This window comes from Trichosurus vulpecula, chromosome 4 (genome assembly GCF_011100635.1).
Source record: "Trichosurus vulpecula isolate mTriVul1 chromosome 4, mTriVul1.pri, whole genome shotgun sequence".
Taxonomy (NCBI): Eukaryota; Metazoa; Chordata; class Mammalia; order Diprotodontia; family Phalangeridae; genus Trichosurus; species Trichosurus vulpecula.
The window spans coordinates 172,312,649-172,332,338 of NC_050576.1; the positions used below are offsets into that span (position 1 = coordinate 172,312,649).

The 19,690-nt window shown below is 40.3% G+C and overlaps 1 protein-coding gene across 1 annotated transcript in view; it reads right to left on the minus strand.

Moving 5' to 3' along the window:
- Nucleotides 1–114: 114 nt before the first annotated feature.
- AKAP1 (A-kinase anchoring protein 1) overlaps nt 115–19,690 on the minus strand; it is a 43,987-nt gene continuing 24,411 nt past the window's right edge. The window contains exons 3-11 of the mRNA XM_036754209.1: nt 16,998–17,131; nt 15,530–15,656; nt 13,820–13,947; nt 10,447–10,624; nt 6,986–7,136; nt 4,614–4,681; nt 3,075–3,148; nt 1,949–2,011; nt 115–1,316 (exon numbers count right to left, since the gene is read on the minus strand). Coding sequence (XP_036610104.1) covers nt 1,242–1,316; nt 1,949–2,011; nt 3,075–3,148; nt 4,614–4,681; nt 6,986–7,136; nt 10,447–10,624; nt 13,820–13,947; nt 15,530–15,656; nt 16,998–17,131 — 998 coding nt within the window. The 3' untranslated portion in view covers nt 115–1,241. The remainder of the gene's footprint in view (nt 1,317–1,948; nt 2,012–3,074; nt 3,149–4,613; nt 4,682–6,985; nt 7,137–10,446; nt 10,625–13,819; nt 13,948–15,529; nt 15,657–16,997; nt 17,132–19,690) is intronic.

A 19,690-nucleotide genomic window follows, 5' to 3' on the forward strand; every position in this document is an offset into this window, starting at 1 on the left:
AATTTCCAAGGACAAATTTGGGCAGATAAGCTGCTACCACACTGGAACCAAGGACTGGCGGGGTTATCACCCTCTCCTCCAGCAATTACACTCACTCAAGAAAAGAGGCTCAAGTTGATACAATTCGTGTTTTTTTATATAAGTTTTAAGTTAGCTTAAATTACTTAATTTTAAATTGCACAATTCTTTTGCCAGTCTAAAAAGAGCAAAGAATTAATCAAAAAGACACACCACTGCAATATTAATTCCATTTGGTTACTTTTTACAGATCTGTACAGCAGAATAGTAAAGAATTCCTCAATCCAGACCATACAGCAATCCTGATTATGCCATCCTGTGCATAGTAGGGCAGAAAGCATCTTGCCGAGAGGCTTTGGGAATGACAGCTAGCAGGACTATGCACAGTGAACTGTGTCTACTTAAGCAAAGATATTGGGGGATGGAAAAAAAACCTAGTTCCCTTTCTTCTCCAGTGTTTCTTGTACAAAATATTACAGTGATTTTTTTCTTTATATATTTACAAACTTTGCACAAATAGAAAATGGTTACAAATTACAATTAAGCTTGGCAGTCTGACCGGTGCTCTCCTTTGCCCACTTTTCTAGTCCCACTGGGGGGAGGGGGGACCCGAATCTCCAGAGACCAAAATTGTGGCTGTTGTCCCATACCTAACTTCCTCAAAGTTTGGTTTCCTATTGATCAGCAGATGAAGTCCTTGAGGCGGGTGTGTACAATAGGTCTACTTTTTAAAGAAGCAGGCTGTACACATTAACACTAGACACACGGATTTGGGGAGTTTAAGGAACAACAGATTTTAAAAGTAAAACAAACTCTTTCTTGAGCAGGCAACATAGATCTGCTTAAAATGCTATTGCACCCATGAAACAGGAATAGCCACAATTTGGGGGGGGTGGGGAGGGAAGGAAGGGGAAAAGAAAGTATTTTGATTTTAAGACCCTTCCCTAGTTTGTGGGATGTTTTTAATTTTTTTTTTAAGTTTGAAACCACATTAGGGAGTTGTAAAAGCTATTGCATCATGGCTTTAAAAAAATATCCCTGCTTTCCATCAAGATGAGATTATGTTTCCTTAAAGTGACCACAATATGGACCAAAAAAATGACTATTACTGGGGTAGGACAACATTTTGTATTCTGATGTGAAACAAGTCTTTCCCATGAGTGCCAAGTCCAATTCTAATACAGTGCAAAAAGGGATCTGGGAGGTGGTTGCCGGGGGAGGTATCAAAGGCTGCTGTAGTAGCTGTCTATCCATTGAGCAAGTCCTCTTTCCACCAGCGTTCGGTTTATGGACACCGCCTGGAAAAGAGAAAGATCATTAAAGGCAACAGCCACAATAAACTTCAGACAACAAGATACTGATGTTGTTCTGAAGTCACACCTGTGACTTAAGGAACTGATGTATGGAATAGATTTTGAATGAAGCCATTCTCACTATATTATATACATACATACATTATATACATACATATATAGATATTATCCAAAATAATCTCTCACTCTTAAAATTTAAAGCAATAACTGAAAAACAGCCCAAAAAGAAAGTGAGGTAGTAGCCTCGGGGTGCAGATTGAACTATATATATATTTTTGGGCGCAGCCAATTCAAAGATTTGTTTTGCTCCACTACGCATATTTGTTACAAGCATTTTGCTTTAATTTTTTTATTATTTTTTTTCCCCAATTTGGTAAGGGAAGAGAAGAATAAGATTGTTTTAATTTTAAAAAATTTTCTTTAATCCAAACAAGCTTTTCCAGAAAGAAAAAAGTTAAAGTCACACTAAAATTTAACTCATGAAAGCAAAAGGGTAGAAAGCAAGGACCAGCCAAGTCTAGGCCGAGAATTGAAGCATTTTCCTAAAAGAACCCAACAGCTCCGGTGCTATTACTAGTAGTGAGGCACTTCAGTTAGAAAAATTCAGAAGCTATTACCTCATCCCCAATCATACTCCATAGCTGTACGAGAGGCAGGCCTGTGGAATTGTAATTGGTAACCTGGAGACAGAGAAACATAATAGGATTAAGACAGCCACTCACTGTAATCTTTAGAGACTGCCAGTCCAACCTAGTGCAATGACCGAGTAAGGGCAAATCTCCAGAAGACCCCAAACAGGGACATTAATCAGTAGGTTCCTCTCTAGTGGGATGCCCAGGGGATCTCTGCTTGCCCTGTGCAGTTTAACATATCAATGAGTTGGACAAAGACACTGATGCGCTCATCAAATCTGCATACAGACACAAAATTGGGAAGATAAACAGACTGAAATAAAAGAATCTTCCTCCCCCACTTAGGTTTAAAAGAAAAATCATACTGGTACAAGATGGGGGAGGCTTGTTAGATACCATTTAAGTCTGGGGTACGTGATGGATAACGAGCTCATTCAGAAATCAACAGTATAAGGCAGGCAAAAAGCTAATTTTGCCACATTATTTGCTGCTTAATAGGCTACACTGACACATAATATTCAGGACTAGGGAAGTGATAATTCCCTTAAACTCTGCCCTAGATAGACATCGGTAATAATATTGTCTAATTTTGGACAGCACATTTTAGGAAGAAACTGACAATCTTGAGAACATCTGAACAGACAGTGGCCAAGACGGTGAGGAGTCTCACAATCATGCCATAGGAGAATCATTTGGAAGAACTGGCGGGGGGGCGCAGAATTCACCTAAATAAAAGATGTGGAGGGGGAGAAGGGAAATGGAAGGAAAGAAAAAGAACAGCTGTCTTCAAAACATTTGAAGGGTTGACACACAGAGAGCTTAGAGTGCTCTGCTTGGCCGCAGAGGGGCAACCAAGAAATAGTGGGTGGCAGTTAAAGTGGCAGACCTCACTCATCTAAAGAGAAACTTTCTAACAATTAGAGAAATCTCAAAATGAAATGGGAAACCTCTGGAGGTAGCAAGTTCCTCCTTACAGGAAATCTCCAAGTCAAGGTGCATAACCATTTAATAGTAATTTAATAATAATGTTATAGAGGGGAATCTCATTCGTATATGCATGGGACTAGAGGGCTACCAAGTTCCCTTCCAACTAAGAATCTATTATTCATACCTGAGCAAGTAATGGTGTACCTCTGGTCATTTCATTTACAGCAGCATCAGCTTCTGGTGAAAAATGATCCTCATCTTTAGAAAGAATAAAGGGGCCGGGGGGGGGGGGGGGCGGGGGGGGGGAAGAGAAAGAGAATCCCAGATTAAAATCTCACTTGGAGAAAACAATGATGCTGATGTTCTGTTCCCAGTGCTAGGCGCTCAACCAGAGAAGCCTTGTGTCATGTCAAGGAAAATGCTATAGATCCTTAGGGAGGATTTGATTCTTTATGAAAAGCAACACAAAATCAATCCTTTTTGACCCTCCATCACAGTCCCTACAGCATCTATTCTCAACTGTTTCTTCTTGTCCAACTCCCATTTCATAGATGAAGAAACTGAGGCTAACATGGTTAAGTGACTTGCCCAGGATCACACAACTCCTAAGCATCTGAGGCCAAATTTGAACTTGGATCTTCCTGACTCCAGGCCTGGCATTCTATCCACTGCGCCACCTAGCTGCCCAACTGAAAGCCATCAATGACTATACATCAAATCCAATACCATTCTCTTAATCTTTTTTCACTTTTCTGAAGTACCTTTCCGACCTTCTTTTTCTCTTTCCTATTTTCTGTTCGGCTAAAATTAAAATATACCCAGAACAAGTCTTACCTTTCCTAATTCCATGCTCAAACTATTCTAAGATTAGACTCTACCCCCCTGCCCTGCCTCCACCTCCTCACTGAAATCTTATCTTTCAAGACACTTCCCTGGTAAGGATCTGCCCCTTTGGCCTTCCCTGAACTCCTTAGCTGGAAGTGGTCTCTCCCTGCTATGAATTCTTAGAACTCACTAATTTATTCTATGCTATACTTGTTTGTGTCTTCCTTTCCTCGTACAAAAAGGGAAACTCCCCAAAGGAGACCTACAAAGAAGGGTAGATCAAATTGGTAAATCTGGGCACTTGGAAATGATAAAAGTAACTAGATGGTTCGGGGATAAAGCATTGGGCCCGGAGGATCCAAGTTCAAATGTGGCCTCAGACAACTGTAAGCTGCATAACCCTGGGCAAATTACTTTCAGGGGTGGGGAACCTGTGGCCTCTGGTCCACACATGACCTTCCAAGTCCCTGGGTGTGGCCTTTACACTAGGTCCAATAATTCACGGTAATTCACACTGTATAGATGGGAAAATGAAGTATCAGAGAGACTGTGACTTGCCCAGGGTCATTCATCAAGTATCAACAGGTGGGATCTGAACCCAGGTCTTCCTGACTTCAAGTCCAGTAGCCCTCTCTGCCTCTCTGATACAGATGAATACCAACAGAAATGCTCAGAGGTGGTCAGTCTAAAGACTAGCAAAGGTGGGAGAATCTGGACTATAGGAGGAGGCTGATGCATCTCAAGTTGGGGGGATTCTAAAGTCAGAAACGTGGCAAGAACGAAGGGGAGAACGAATGAAGCTGTTTTCAACTCTTCCTAGAGAGAAATTCTTTTCTATCTAAGACTTGGAAGAAAAAAATAAAGGGAAAAAAAAAAAAGACAGCCACCAATCTATTACCTGACAGAGGTGCCACATTATCCAGTAAGACTTCTGCTCCTTGGAATGGCAGTGTGACAAAATCAGATCTGTAGAAAGGACACAGAAACCTGTTGTGAGAAACTGAAAGGCTTGGCTTTTAAAACATGCTGCTCTGCACCTTCTGCTGTATGATTAGATTTTCCTACCACTGGGTCCTGGCAAGGTGGACCGACCCAGCTCTCAGCAAGTAAACAGAGTACTTGCCTGAGCTAATTCCCCATCCCTGACTTAGGGGAGCAAGATCTATGGCAATAAATCCACAGTCTGACAAACCAGGGCTTGTGAGAGTGACTAAAATGGGAAAATCCCATTCACTTCCTTCCTATCATTACCTTTTTCCCTCCACAGGATGTCTGCTACAGAATTCTTTCTGCAAGAAGAAATCCAGCAGACAGCATTCCCTTAAGATGGGAATTACTTCAAATGAATAGGCATTTATTAAGTATCTATGAAATGTAAAGGTATCGTAATATGTTAGATGTTAGGCATGAAAAGACAAAGATAAAAAATAAAATATGTCTTCCTTTCATAGAGCTTCCTTTTTATTGGAAGGGAAAAACAGATGATGTAAACAGATAGATTAATCCAAGATAATAATCTGAGGAGGGAGAAAGCACTTAAATATCATCCAAGTGACTTCTCAAATTTTTTTTTAAGTCAACTACAGATTATCCACGAAAGGCAGCATGGCTGCCTTTCGTCAGAAGACCTGGTTCCAGTCTCGCCTCTGAGACACACTGTGTGAGACCATGCAGGTAGCACCTCACCTCTACGTGCCCCAAGCCACAACAAGACTACAAGTTACAGACCAGTTGCTGATCTGTATCTGTAGAAGGAGTTCCTGCATCAAAGATTCCCTAGACTAATAAAATGACAGATCTAGATTCTCCCTCCCCAAACCCCTCCAACTAATACACTAATGATAATGGATAGGAGATGGTTCTGAAGAGCAAAGTATCCAAGAATTCAAAATAGTGTGTTTGACTTCATATCTAGGTCCCAATTAGTGAGAATAATGAATCTCCTGAAGTGGTCACTTTACTTGAATTTAGACTGCATATTTCCATTGGGATAAAACCAATGACCATATTTTACATAATTCTAATTTTAAATAGTAAAAATTCCCATACACATAACTATTTCAGGGGGATTCATTTTGCCACTGATTAGGACCTGGCTGTATTCACAATGTTTATAATCAAGAGGGAGGACAGAATAAGAACAGGGGTTATTACTTTAGCATATAGCCCATGCTAAGCAAAATTAGCACCACAGTAAAGTTCTCTTACTTAGGCATAGCTTGTGCTTTTACTGTGCGCATGTGTATGTGTGTATACACACATAGATACATATACATACACAAAGATACATATACATATATATATATATACACACACACAGAGGCACACATACCAATGCGTATAAATATATGCATATAAATATGTGTTTAATTCAGTCATTTTTCAGTCTGACTCTTTGTGACTCCCATTTCTTGAGTTTTCTTGGTAATGATATTGGAATGGTTTGCCTTTTCCTTCTCCAGCTGATTTTACAGATAAAGAAATTGAAGTAAACAGGGTTAAGTGACTTGCCCAGAGTCATACAGTGTCTGAGGCTGGATTTTTCCTGACTCCAGGACTGGTGCTCTATCCACTGCACCACCTAGCTTCCCCAAATAGTGTGTGGATAGGTATACATAGGCATATATAGGTATATACATACATACATACACACACAGACGCACCCATATACACACTTATGTATACACATACATACACAAAATCTTAAAAGTATAAGATCTCTTATAAGAAGGAAGAAAAAGAAAACAGGGAATATGGCAGAAACATATCCTTTTTTTTTTCTTTTTTTTTTTTTGAGGCAATCGAGGTTAAGTGACTTAAGCGGCTTAGGCCAGATTTGAACTCAGGTCTTCCTGACTCCAAGGCCAGCACTCTTATCCATGGTGCCACCTAGCTGCCCCTGGCAAAAATTATATCTTAAGGCAAAAGAGATAAACTTCAAGACAAGGATTAACTGAAAAACTTTATAAAGCGCTGAAGTTTAAAGCAGTTAAATGAATGAATCTGTACTTAAAATCACAACTCCTCTTGGACTGTGTTAATCTTTAATCTGTGTTAATCAAATTAGTACTACAACACTAATCAAACTGAACATTCATGATCTTTTTAAAGTTATTTAGAATAAGCTAGGCAAGGGATGCTAGGGGAGATTACTAGCCTGGGATTCAAAGTTTACAATTCAGCAAAACTTCTGGCTCTGCCGAAAAACAGACCTTGGCTCAGATCCCAGTCAGAAGCAGCTCAAGGCAATGTAACCTGATGTAACCTGACCTGATTTGTCGAAGAATTTCAGTTTTCACTCTTTTGTATCCACCATAGTCCACGTAACGAATCTCAACTTCATCACTCTCCTTGTAGTAAGCAACAACTTGGGCACGCCACCAGGCCCCATCCACCCCAGGGGCAGCACAGATTACGGCTACTGTAGAGCAAGAAGCGGAGGGAGTTAGGGGAAAGACGTCACTAGGTCAAAGGACAGGGACAGGACAGTTTTCAAAGGGACGAATCCAAGATACCAACAACCTTAAGCGCAGATTAAAACAAATGAAGGTCTACCTCACACTCATCAAATTGGCAGAGACAACAGGAGAATATGCACACTGATGCACTGCTGGTGGAGATGTGAATTGGTCCAGTCATTCTGGAAAGCAATTTGGGACTGTGCCCAGAATGTTACCAAACTGTGCATACCCTTTGACCCAGTTACACCACCATTAGGGTCATGTCCTAAAGAGATCAAAAAAAGAGGAAAAGGACCCATATGTACAAAAACATTTATAGCAATTCTCTTCTTTGTATCAAAACCTGTAAACTAAGAGGGAAGTCACCTATTATGGATAAATTATGGTATGTGAATGTAACAGTATCATTATCGCAGAAGTACCACAGAAGTAATGATGAAAGATGTTTTCAGAGGAAACTGGGAAACTCTATAAAAAGACAAAAAGTGAGAATGATTATATAACAGCAGTAACATTAAAACCACTTTGAAAGACTTTATATTGATTAATGAAATCACAATGCCCAGGATCAAACATAAACTTGCCACTGCCCCCTTCTCCTGCCAGAGAGGTGATGGACAACAGATGCAGAAATAAGACACACATTTTAGGACTTGGCCAAATGGAAATATGTTTTTCTGACTGTGCATTTGTCATGAGTATTTTCTCTTAATTGTTCAATGTAGAGGGAGGGAGTAGGAGTAAGAGAAAATATATACTTGTTAACTGGAAAAACAAGATGTTATGTTAAAAAAACAAAAAGAATGAATGCAGAGACACACTGGTGAACTCACTGGGAGGGGACTGAACTAAGGGGACATCACTAAACAGTCTGTCTTCACCTAATTAGCTTCACTAGTGAAACAAAAAGGTGGTTGTTTCATCATGTGAAACAGCTTAAAGTGGGCTGATATTCACCTCCTGCTATACACCCTCCCCCTTCTACCCAGGGGTGGGTATAAATAGGTACCAATATCACCAATATCCCCTTTAATCTTACTTGTCAGGCATTCTATACTGGGTGACAGCTAGTCTAGTCTTTCTCCTCTGGGCTATCCAACAAAAAAAGTCAAATATTGCTAAGAAAAAAAGTCAAGCTGATACGGCTGCTTAGGACAGGGCACTGGAAGACTAATACAGCATCTTTTGTTCACACTCTTCTATTAAATGAGTCCCACCCAAAAATAGTTTTTCTCTTCTTCAAATACTTGCCCAGACCAAGGAAAGGGCAACACTACGGGCTATGTGTCTCACCGAAGGGTCTCAGATGGCATTCCAAATGAAATACCTACACTAGAAAGTGGGTTTCCTGAACCTCATATGTTCCATTGTGTGACAGGTCAATCTTATTTATTATCAAATGTGGATATTTACATAACACTGTTTCAAGGCTCACAAAGGCTACATATTTTTTTTGCTTCATTTGACCCTTGTAACCATCCTGGGAGGGGGCTAATACAAGGATTCTCTGCAACCCATTTTGTATCTCAAGAAATGGAAAACTAGAAATGTCAGAGGTGAGCATCTAACCTAGCAGTCCTAACTGGAACTGCAAACCTGACACTCTGCTAGATCATGGTACCTCCCAACATATCCTGGACTGCCCACCCATCTCAGGTGAACCTATTACTCACAAGGCAAAGGGACCCTCCTCCCCAAGGGAAAACGTGGCCACTTACCAAGCCTTTAGTTACCACAGCCTGCTGCCCCCTAAGCCTATACCATACAGTTTGGAGAAGGCTTCACTGACCTGGCCTCATCTCATCCCAAAGCTGGGCTGAAATGGTCATAATTCTACCTAGAAATCTTCTCATATTACAGGTATTGAGGGCAGACTTTGTGAATGACCTTCAAATTGATCCCCAGTACAGGGACTCCCATTGCAGGATTTCCCTCCACTGATACAAACTACTAACCTTCTGTAACTTAGGAGATAAGATTCAGGGAATGGCCTGAGGCACACAGGGAGTGACTTCCCCAGAGTGGACTCAGTTCTATCCACTAGGCCTGGCTGTCTCTATAGTGAAAGCAAGAATAGCTCAGTCATCAATTCTATCACCAATAAGCATTCCTTCCTGACAGTGATGTTTTATCTGTAATGGAGCTTTAGTCAGACATTCTCTCCACACCTTGTCAGAAGGCCCTATTTTCAAAATAGTATTTTAATTTTTCTCAATTACATGTAAAAACAATTTTTAACATTCATGTTTTAAAATTCTGAGTTTCAAATTCCCTCTCTCTCCTCCCCTATCCCTGAGAAGGTAAGTAACTTGATACAGATTATACACATGTGCAATCATGCAAAACATATTTTCGTATTAGTCATGTTATGAAAGAAAACACAGACCAAAAAAAAACCATGAAAAAACTGAAGTGAAAAATAATCTGCTTCGATCTGCATTCAGACTCCATCAGTTCTTTCTCTGGAGGTGAATGGCATTTTTCATCGTGAGTTCTTTGGAATTGTTTTGGATCACTATATTGCTGAGAATATCCGAGTATTACCATCACTGTGTATAATGTTTTCCTGGTTCTGTTCACTTCAATTTGCATCAGTTCATATAAGTCTTTCTAAAGCTTTTAGGAAAGCATTCTGCTGATATTTCTTATAGCACAATAGTATTCTATTATAATCATATACCATGACTTTTTTAACCATTCCCCAATGAACGAACATCCCCACAATTTCCAATTCTTTGCCATCATATAAAAAGAGCTGCTATAAATATTTTTGTACAAATAGGTCCTCCTCCCAACCCCTTTTATTTTAAATTTCTTTGGGATACAGACCTAGTAATGAGTGGTATTGCTGGGTCAAAGGGTATATGCACAGTTTTATAGTCCTTAGGGCATAGCTCCAAATTGGATCCGTTCACAACTCCACCAATAGTGCATTAGTGTCACAATTTTCCCACATCCCCTCCAACATTGGCTAATATGACAGAAAAGTAAAATAGTAAATCTAATAGGTATAAGGTAGTACAAAGTTGTTTTAATTTGCATTTCTCTAATCAATAGTGATGTAGATAGAGCATTTTTTTATATGACTATAGACAGCTCTGATTTCTTCATCTGAGAAATGCTTGTTCATATCCCTTAACCATTTATCAATTGGAGAAAGTTCTAATTTTTAAGAGAGGTTTGAGATGTTGCTTCTCATTCTCTTCCTTTGCTAGGTCTCAGGACCACACAATTCCTCATCATCTTAGAACATCCTTGGCAAGTACTTGCCTTCTACTGGTGTAGGTAAGGTTGGAATCCCTGGCTGAGAGTAACAGAGGTACATCTGCTGGTCCAAACTACGGAGCGCATGGAAAGTGGGGTGTGTATGCTGCTGCACAAACATGTGCCCAGCATTCACCTGGTTGACCACAATCACTTCCACTGTGACACCATCAGGGAGCATGAGCTGCCAAGATAAGGAGAAAAACAAGAATGGATTGAAGAATGCAGGTGTTCCAGACCTGCAGGCATTTAGGACTTGGGAGGCAGCAGCCCTATAAACGTATAGTTAGACTGAAGAGTCAGCATCTCACTTTTTCAGACATCAAGTTTTCAATCCATTTGTCCCAAGTCTAAGTTTTTATAAGCCTTCCAATGGATTGGGCACCATAAGCACAAGGGAAATGGATCCAATTTCTCTTGCAAAGTGTCCACTCCTCCCAAAACACATTTAATGCCTTATCCCCTTAGAGATAATATTTTCATTAAATTCTCATCAAGAAAGAAGAGCCAAAGGCTCCAACTTAGCCACAATAGCAAGACCTCTCATAGTAGGCTTGCTGATGACCCAGGATGCTCTTTCCTTCCCTGGCATCCTCACTGCTGCACAAAAGAGTTTATTGCCACCTTTCCCCAAGATGGGAAGAGAGTTCCATTTGAAGATCTCCCATCTGGCCTTGGAGAAGATGGCAAGGGACTAGGACCTGGCTGGGCCCTCAGAGAACATGTGGACTTTCCTTTGGATAAATCACTAAGCAGTTCAAGACCCTCTTAAGAAGTTTAAGGTATAAAGGTTCTGTGGTGGCATTGGGCAGTGCTTTTACTGACAGGAGCATGGCACCAAAAGTCCAGAAGGAATTAGGGTGGAACAAGAATCAGCCCTTTACAGAATGTCTCAGAAGTCTTAGTGCAGTTTTAAGCTCTAAGTCTTTAGTTTGGGGGCATCCCATATACCAGGTCTAGGATACCTACTCTCTATTCTTCTTTAAATTCTCTTCTGTTCCCTGGGGCCTTCCCTCTCATCCCCAACCTCTTCACTTTTCTTTAATTGTCTTTTGTCCCTCTCCTTCTTATCCCTACTGAAATCTAGGGGAAGAGGAGGAGAAACTAGGAGGTTGGGCTAATACTTCCTTATAGACAGCTATCAACAGTAGGTAAAGGAATGTTGCTTTGGAATTTGACCAACACTGATAGCCAGACCACCTCCCTATCTAGCCAAGAGAGTTCTAAAGGTTTTACCCCTACCTGCTGCACATTCCCAGTCTACTGAGGTCCTTTCCAACCACTGAGGCCATAATTATTCTCTTCCATGCCTAGTTATAAAATAGTACAGGGCACCAAGTAGAAATGGTACCTTCTATGAGTCTTGTGCTACCCCTTCCTCCCATCAATGTCCTCCCTCTCTCTCTCTCTCTCTCTCCCTCCCTCTCCCTCTCCCTATCTCTCAAAGAGAAGATGGTAAGGGACTAGGACCTGGCTGGCTATTTCTAACTCTACCTTTTCCCTAGGACTGCTAGCAAGAATACTAAACAACTAGCTCCCCATGCAAGCAATCATAGGACAAGGACATCCTCGGGGAGGATGACTTTTCAGGGATACCCTCCAATCACAATTATCTAGGCTCTGGAAAAATGCCCCCAAGTACCAACAGACGAGAACAGGGAAGTCCATTTCATTAAAAGCAGGAGCAGCACCAAGCCAAGGTTCCCATTAAAATAAACAAGATACTGTTCCAAAAAGAAAGAAGGATCCAGGTCTTATCTGAGATTCTGTACCTTCCCATGTCCTAACAGTGTTCTATACATCAGAGGATTTATAGAGGTTACACTGAATAGATTTATACATCAAAGCATCCTCCATAATACCTATCATATTTTCTTGCAAATGGTAGTTTTTCAAGTTATTTAATGAATAACTAAATTTCCCCTCCATTGCCCCATTAACAATGAACTTGATTGAGCTCTATAAAAATGTATTTCTATTTAGATTTATGAAATATTCTCCTTCACTTGTAATGTTTCAAAATGCATGCAAAATATACCACAATTGGGAGAGAGGGAGGGAGTTTAGGGTGCTCAAGGCAAGCAAATAGCCAGTCTGGCTATACACCTGGCACTCAGTAGCTGGGAGAGGGGATCTGTGGAACGACCATTAGCTGAAATATCTCCTCACCTAAACTAAAACCCATGAAGACAGTTTTCGTTGAGCAGCGAGTCTCATCAGTGGGCCAAAGCCAACTAAATCTCATACCCACAAAGCCCTGAAAGCCTCTTAACACTGAGATTAGGCATAGCTGGGGGGTATATAGAAGCATATCTGAAGTACATTCTGGGAATTCAATTCTAGTGTGCCAACAGATAATACTGAGTAGTCCCAAGAGGTACAGACTGGGCACTCATTATAACATGTGTCAGACAGGAATCTTACACTGGCTACTCGGGGAAGAGAAATTGAGAAAAGAATATCTACTTCTCCTATGCGTTAGGAAATAAAGATGGATACCTCTTCCACATTCTTATTACCCATGGGCAAGTTTAAAAAAAAAAAAGGAAAAGAAAAGCAACATATTATTTTATTGCCTGTATACTTTGCTGAAAAGACTGGTCAAAGAAAGTAAAATGATAACCAGAGAAAATGTGTTATTTATAAGGGTGGCTTATGGTCTAGCAGCATTTCACACTTAGGGGTTTTTTGGGTTTGTTTCCTTTTGTTTTTAAAAGGTTTACAAAGAGCTTATAAAGTTAAGTACAAGAGAAAGTAACCTAAGAAAAATGTATCATGGCCCATAGAGATGTCCCATTTTTTGAAATGTTTTATATTTGCTTTTACACTGCAGTCATTTCTGGATGCTTCCCTAACCCTCGCTCCCTAGGCATCGAACTCTCCCTTGGAACAAAGCTAAGCAAGGTCCCATTCATTCTCAGAATACAGACACCATCAGGTAGTGAGTACCCCCAACTCTGTACAAGGTTAGGCTTGACAGTACGGTTTTAAAAGATGCTGCACTGAGCTAATACAATTCTGTTTTGCTTCATAAATACGTTTGCACAAACAAAAACAGGGACCCTCTTTGAGTCACACACAAACACAAAGAAGTTCAAGTGTTCATTATTTTAAACTACTATATCCCATCATTGCATCTATTCTGGGCTTCTGTCCCCACACTATTTTCCAACCCCTCCAATAAAGATGTGAGTGGCTTAGCTACCATACCCACATACCCACCTCCTACCATTTCCTTATTGCAGAAACATTCCAAAATGGCACATGAGTTCAGATCTTGTCTTGGAACTGGCAGCACACAGCTTGGGGGAAGATAGATAAGAGGAAAGAGAAAAAAATAAGCCCCTAGCTTCCCCCCTTATCTGTCAAAGAAACTTACCCAGGAGGTCATTGGAAGAGAAGGCAGAGTCAGCGAAGGAAGCGGAGGAGCATAAATATTGGTCAGGTTCAACTCCTTGAACTTCTTACCAATTAAACTAAGTGCTTTGTCTACATGATGCTGAGACCCTGAATGGAGGGGGAAGGGGAAGAAGAATGGAAGGGACATCCATTAAGAAACAAAGGAAAAGCTCTTACCACCCATCCAGTATTCTCTTTTTAAAAAGATAAGAGTAATATTTTACTAATGCCTTTTGGTTTTATATCAGTCATTTCTGAAAATATCACCCTTCATAATCAAACCCACCCTTTCAGTGAAAAACAATTAAAGTAAAAATGACACAATGACCACATGATATTGACAACATTTTCCCGGGCCCTTCATTGTTGGTTTTGTTTTTTAATCACTCAGAGTTCAGTTTAGTTTCCAGCTGTTATAGTCATTGTATCTATGGTTTTTCTAATTCTACTCACTTCTCTCTACATCAGTTCATAGAAATCTTTTCATGTTTCTCCGAATTTCTCGTATTTGTCACTTCTTACATCACAATAATATTCCATGACATTTTTGTACCATAGATGTTCAACTGTTTCCCAAATCAATGGGCATCTGCGTGGTTTTTCTTTCTTTGCTATCTCAAAAAGTGTGGCTATGAATAGCTTACTATAAATTGGAGTTCTGACTACCTTGGAGTAGTAGAATGGCTGATTCAAAAGAGTATGGAATAGCTTGGTCACTTTCTTGCATAATTCCAAATTGTTACCCAGGACAGCTGAACCATTGCGCAGCTCAGCCTACAATGTATTTACTGTGCCTATTCTTCCCACAGCTCCTCCAAAACTAAGTGTTCCATTTTTTGGTCACCTCTGCTGACGTGATAGGTATGATATGAAACCTCTGGGTTATTTTAATTTTCATCTCTTATTTAGTGATGTGGAGGAAAACTGTTTTCACATGGTTTACAGTTTGCAATTCTTTTGAAGATCAAGGATAATGTCTTCAATGAAATAGAGAATCAAGAAGCCTTTAAAGAAGAGGTCTCAAGAAACATTCCAAAGGCATTATTATTAAGGGTAAAACTATTCCAAAGACCTTTTCTTCTCAGAACCAAATAGCCTTTCAAATATTAGCCAACAACATTAGTAGTGGTTTGAACTCCTCAGGAGATAGCCGGATGCACACTTCAGAAATCCAATGGAATTTCATATACCAGAGAGGTGAGGATTAAATAGAAATATCCATGAAAGGAAGATTCTGGTTAAAAAAAAAAAAAAGCATTATAAACATTAAGCTAGAAGGGAAAATACCTCTGAATCTCCCCTTCCTTTTTTTTTTTTTGAAAACCAAACAAATTTATTCAAAGATTTGGGTTCTAAGAAAGTTCATAGGCAGCTTGGCAAAATAATCCCAGATCTATTACTTATCAGAAGTGTCACCTTAGACTCAATGTCTAAGTCCCTTTTTCCTGACAAGAATGGATGAGAAAGAATGACTGAAGGGGAAGTGGGGATGGGGAGAATAACTTTATTCCTCCAGGAATACCACCTGCCTTGACTACCTATCTACCTTATAAGGTTCAAATCTTGAGGATCTGATGAGCTGATTTACAAGCACTAAGACAAACCACAAAATCACACTCAGGGTGCATGCAAAGCCTTGGTTGCATTTTGAAAGAGAAACCACGACATAGAGCAAAAGCATCCCACTGACCTTCTATATGGCAGATCTGGAAGTTCTGAGTGTAAGGTAGTGTTGAAATATAGATCTTGGCACCAGACGTTTGTTTCAGGAAACTCACATATCGTCCCTGCTTGCCAATTAGCCGGCCAACCAAGTGCTTCAAGAAAGGACAGAAGACATTTACATGGTAAGCTAATTCCATATCAAAACATGTATATACCATTGTTTTAGACAAAGTAAAGGCCTGTATTTTATTTTATGCCACATACAGCAGTCCAGGCAGGTAGTTTCAGATAGGGAAAAGGACAAGTGTTTAAAGAGTGAAGAGATATTAAGGGGGAAAAAAAACTCCAGAGAACCATTCCCTCTCTCCACCTCCACCCCCCATTTATTCTCAGTTATGAGAGAAGGAAAACAAAAGGAATCACAAGTTACTATCATCCATTCCAACTAAGCAGTGATCATACACCTACCCTTCCAAGTTAAATTACTATGGCCATTTGTTTCTCCTAATTAGCAGAAAGAGAGAGCTCAAAAGGAAAATAAAAATCCAAGAACTGGTTGTCTAATATCCTCAGGCTACCATCATCAATTCCAAGCAGCCTGGAGCCTTCAACACATTTGTCTTTGTTTGCAAATCTGGGCACTGAAGTTAGGAATACAAAACAAACTCTGAAGAAGCCAAACCCCAATCATTACTGAAAGAGAATGACTTAAAACCACGATTTTGGTCCCCACACCAAACATCCCCCTTTCTCCTAAAAGTGTCCTCATATTTTGCCCATGTGTTGAGAGGATAGTCCTCTGAGAGAGAAGTCTGAACAGGAGACTCAGACTAAGGGAGAAAATACACTTATGGGAGATTAAGATTGGGACACACATCTTTTGGTGCCAATATATATGCATGCATTCAATTGGGTGAGTGCCTACTAGGTGTATAAGATACAGCCATGCACTGTGGGAATTCTGGGAAGCCAAATTTCTTTGAGTCAAAGAACTCTGGTAGTGATATTTCATTAAAATGCCACACTAAAATGTGGATCCTTCTAGTCCAAGAGCCAATTCATAGACCTTTCTCTACTTTCCTCCAGCTATCTTTTTTGATAGCAATGTAGCTTAGGGACAATTTTTCTAAGTTTGACCACTGTACTCCCAACCTCAAACAGATTGGGTCCCCTAAATGAGAAGAGACCATGGGGAGATAAGTTGCCCTGCGAGGGGTTAAAGGAAGAGGTTTTTAAATAACTCAGTCTTATTAGGGTTTAGGGTTATTTACAGAAGCATCATTCTCACTAACATCCAAGTGGTTCTAGGATTGCTCAGGACTCTACTTAATATTTTTCTCCTCTCTACAATATTCTTTGAATCTAGACAACCTAACAGGAATGGGGAACCTGATCCACCCCTGAGTCCTGGAAAAAACAGTTGTTATCTATCCCTGTTCTCCAGTCAGACCCTTCAGTTTTCCAAAGTAGCAGGCTTTAAGGTCCATCCTTACCTTTGGCACTTCTATCTCCCAGATTGTGAGCTCAACTTTGTTTGTCTCACTGCCTGCCTGGGTGCTCGAGTGATTTTCTGTCTTCCTAAGGCCACATCCGCTGTCCACAGAATCCATGCTGTTCACATCTGAACCTGCCAGGGGGAAGAAGTTTGTACATTACAGACAAAAAAAAATCACCAATAACCCATAAAGCATGTAATTAAATTTTCTAAGAAGGTACAGAGCCCCACCCACCTCCCACCCCCAACACAACTCTCAAGTGGTGAATGCCATTTCAGTCTGGTAGGACTATAATAAATCTAAGTGCCTAAGTGGAGATAGGAATGGGGGGTGTAGGTAGATCTAATTTTAGTCTGCCACCCACAGTTTTACTTGCATTATTAAGAGCATATCCAACCCGGAGGCTCTAGTTCAGAAATGTTGAAACTAAAACCAAAAATTCAGATGCCTCTTTAAAGAATGACTTAATGCCTCTTTAAAGAGGTATGGTGAAGACGGGGGAGGAGTTCCTTAGTTGAACTTGTTGGTTTAGGCAGGGCCCATCACAATAAACCTCTTGGGCACAGAAGAACCAATTTCTCTTCTTCTTATCTGGGTCTCACTTAAGCAACCCATCAAATAGATCTTTGTCAATTGTTTCACCACCTTTCCCCAACCCAACCACTCTAAGAAGGGGAGATCACCTAACTCTTGGGTACTAGAGCCTGCGTACAACCTCCATCTTCTCAGGAAAGCTTTTCCTGAAGGTTCTGGATTCTTGAGTCCCCCCTTCCTGATTAGAGGCCTTTTCCCCTACCAGAAACAAGGAGAGAAGGAAGAGAGAGGCCAATTTTGGTTTTGGTTTATATTCTACAAGTTCTTCTGAAGTCATGCTTATCCTGCCTAAAATCCCCCTCATGTAGGTATTAAAACTTCTAGTAGGGACCTTAGAGATCATCTGGTCCAACTTCCTCATTTCTTGAGGATGAAACTCAAGCTAAGAAGCAAAATGATTCCTCTAGTCCCATAAGTACTAAGTAACAGAATTCCAACATAAAATCATTACAGATCCTGAGGTTGTTTTCTGCTGCAATGATTCTATTTTAGAGCCCTACCAATTTGAGCTGCATGTAACTGAGCAAGGACTAGTTATAAGGAAAAAAAATCCACTCCCATAAAACCCAGCTTTTACATTGTTCTTAGCTAAAAGTTTACCCAAATCATCCCCAGGTTCCTTTTCGCCCTCTATCTTTCCTTGAGTTAAGCAGAGTCTCCTGTTACAGGTCCCTTCCAAAAGAAAGTGGTAATGACCCTGTACTTTGGAGTTGCCAGATCAGTACTTTCTCCTCTATTTGCTCCACACATATCTAACCTCCTGCCCTGTGCTGTAATTCTAAAGGATTCTGCCCCTTGAGCAGTACACACTTCCATAATGCCAGGCAGGAAGATGACAGGAGGGAATCAGGCCCATCATTTATATACAAATAGCACCTTTAGAAGCACTGCCCAGAATGAGTATTACTTTAGAACTAGGGGTGGGAGGGGTCTCAAGTATAAACACGATCCTTCTCTTGTATCTGTTTTCTAGCTCAATACTGAGGAATCACTGCCTCATCAGGTTTCTTGACTGTAAAAGGATAGCAAGTTTCTGGCAGAGTCCTCCCCTCCAAGGTGGTCAAAAAGAATCAGAATGGGTTGAGGTGTTTCCATCCTGAAATGACTGTCTTCGAGACAGCCTCTAATTTGAGCCTCTAAAGAGAGTTTCTCCTATGTTCAAGAAGGTATTTTACCTCAATATAAAGAAAAAGCTACCTAAGAATTCAAATTGTCAAAAAAAAAAAAAAAAAAGAATGAACTGCCTTGGAGCTAGGTAGCTAAGTTCACAGACCAAAGAGGGATGACCACTGGTTGGGGATGTGGCAAAATAGATTCTGGTCCAGATACAGGACAGATTAAGTAGCTTCTGAGGTCCCTTCCTACTCAGACTGTGGGATTAAGAAAGCATTTCAGATCTAAAGTTAAAGGGAACAGTAATAAGCAAAGACCTATGAAAGAATCCAAGATTTATCTGAAAGATAAGTTATTTATCATACATCAATATTGTACCCAAAGGAGAACGATCTAAGCCATCACATACACTTTTGGAGCCAAACTGTTTTATATCCTGTGGATCAAAGATGTATGTAAATCTAAGAAATGGCCATGTGCCTATCAATTAAAATGAGGGGTTTGCTCATTGTGTCATCCAATGAGATGACCTGACACATTCTGGGAGTTAGCCAATCCAGGATTGGGAATTGCTGATCAAGGAATTAGCCATTCAAACGTTCCACATCTGGATCCATTTTTGAGAAGCTTCAGACAGTTTTTAATCACAGGAAGCCTCCCTTGGGATGGAATTACAGCTGCCCAGTCACAGCCCAGGACTGATTGGCTGCTGGCTAGAAATCTCCACAGTTGCATGTGTTACAGGGACTGGCCTGGAAAGCCTCACTATCTTATTGGCTACCAAGGGAAGTGGCCATCTCTTGGACTTTCCTTCCAATATAGGAAGAAAGGACATAAGAAAGCCATAGAAACAAGTTCAAGTAAAGAAAGCATCAAAGAAATAGACCATTAAAAAAACAACCTTCTCTATATTTAATCTCCAAAAAAGCAAGTATCTTCCTTTAAAGACCATAAAAATAGACCTACAGTCTGCTTTTGGCTTT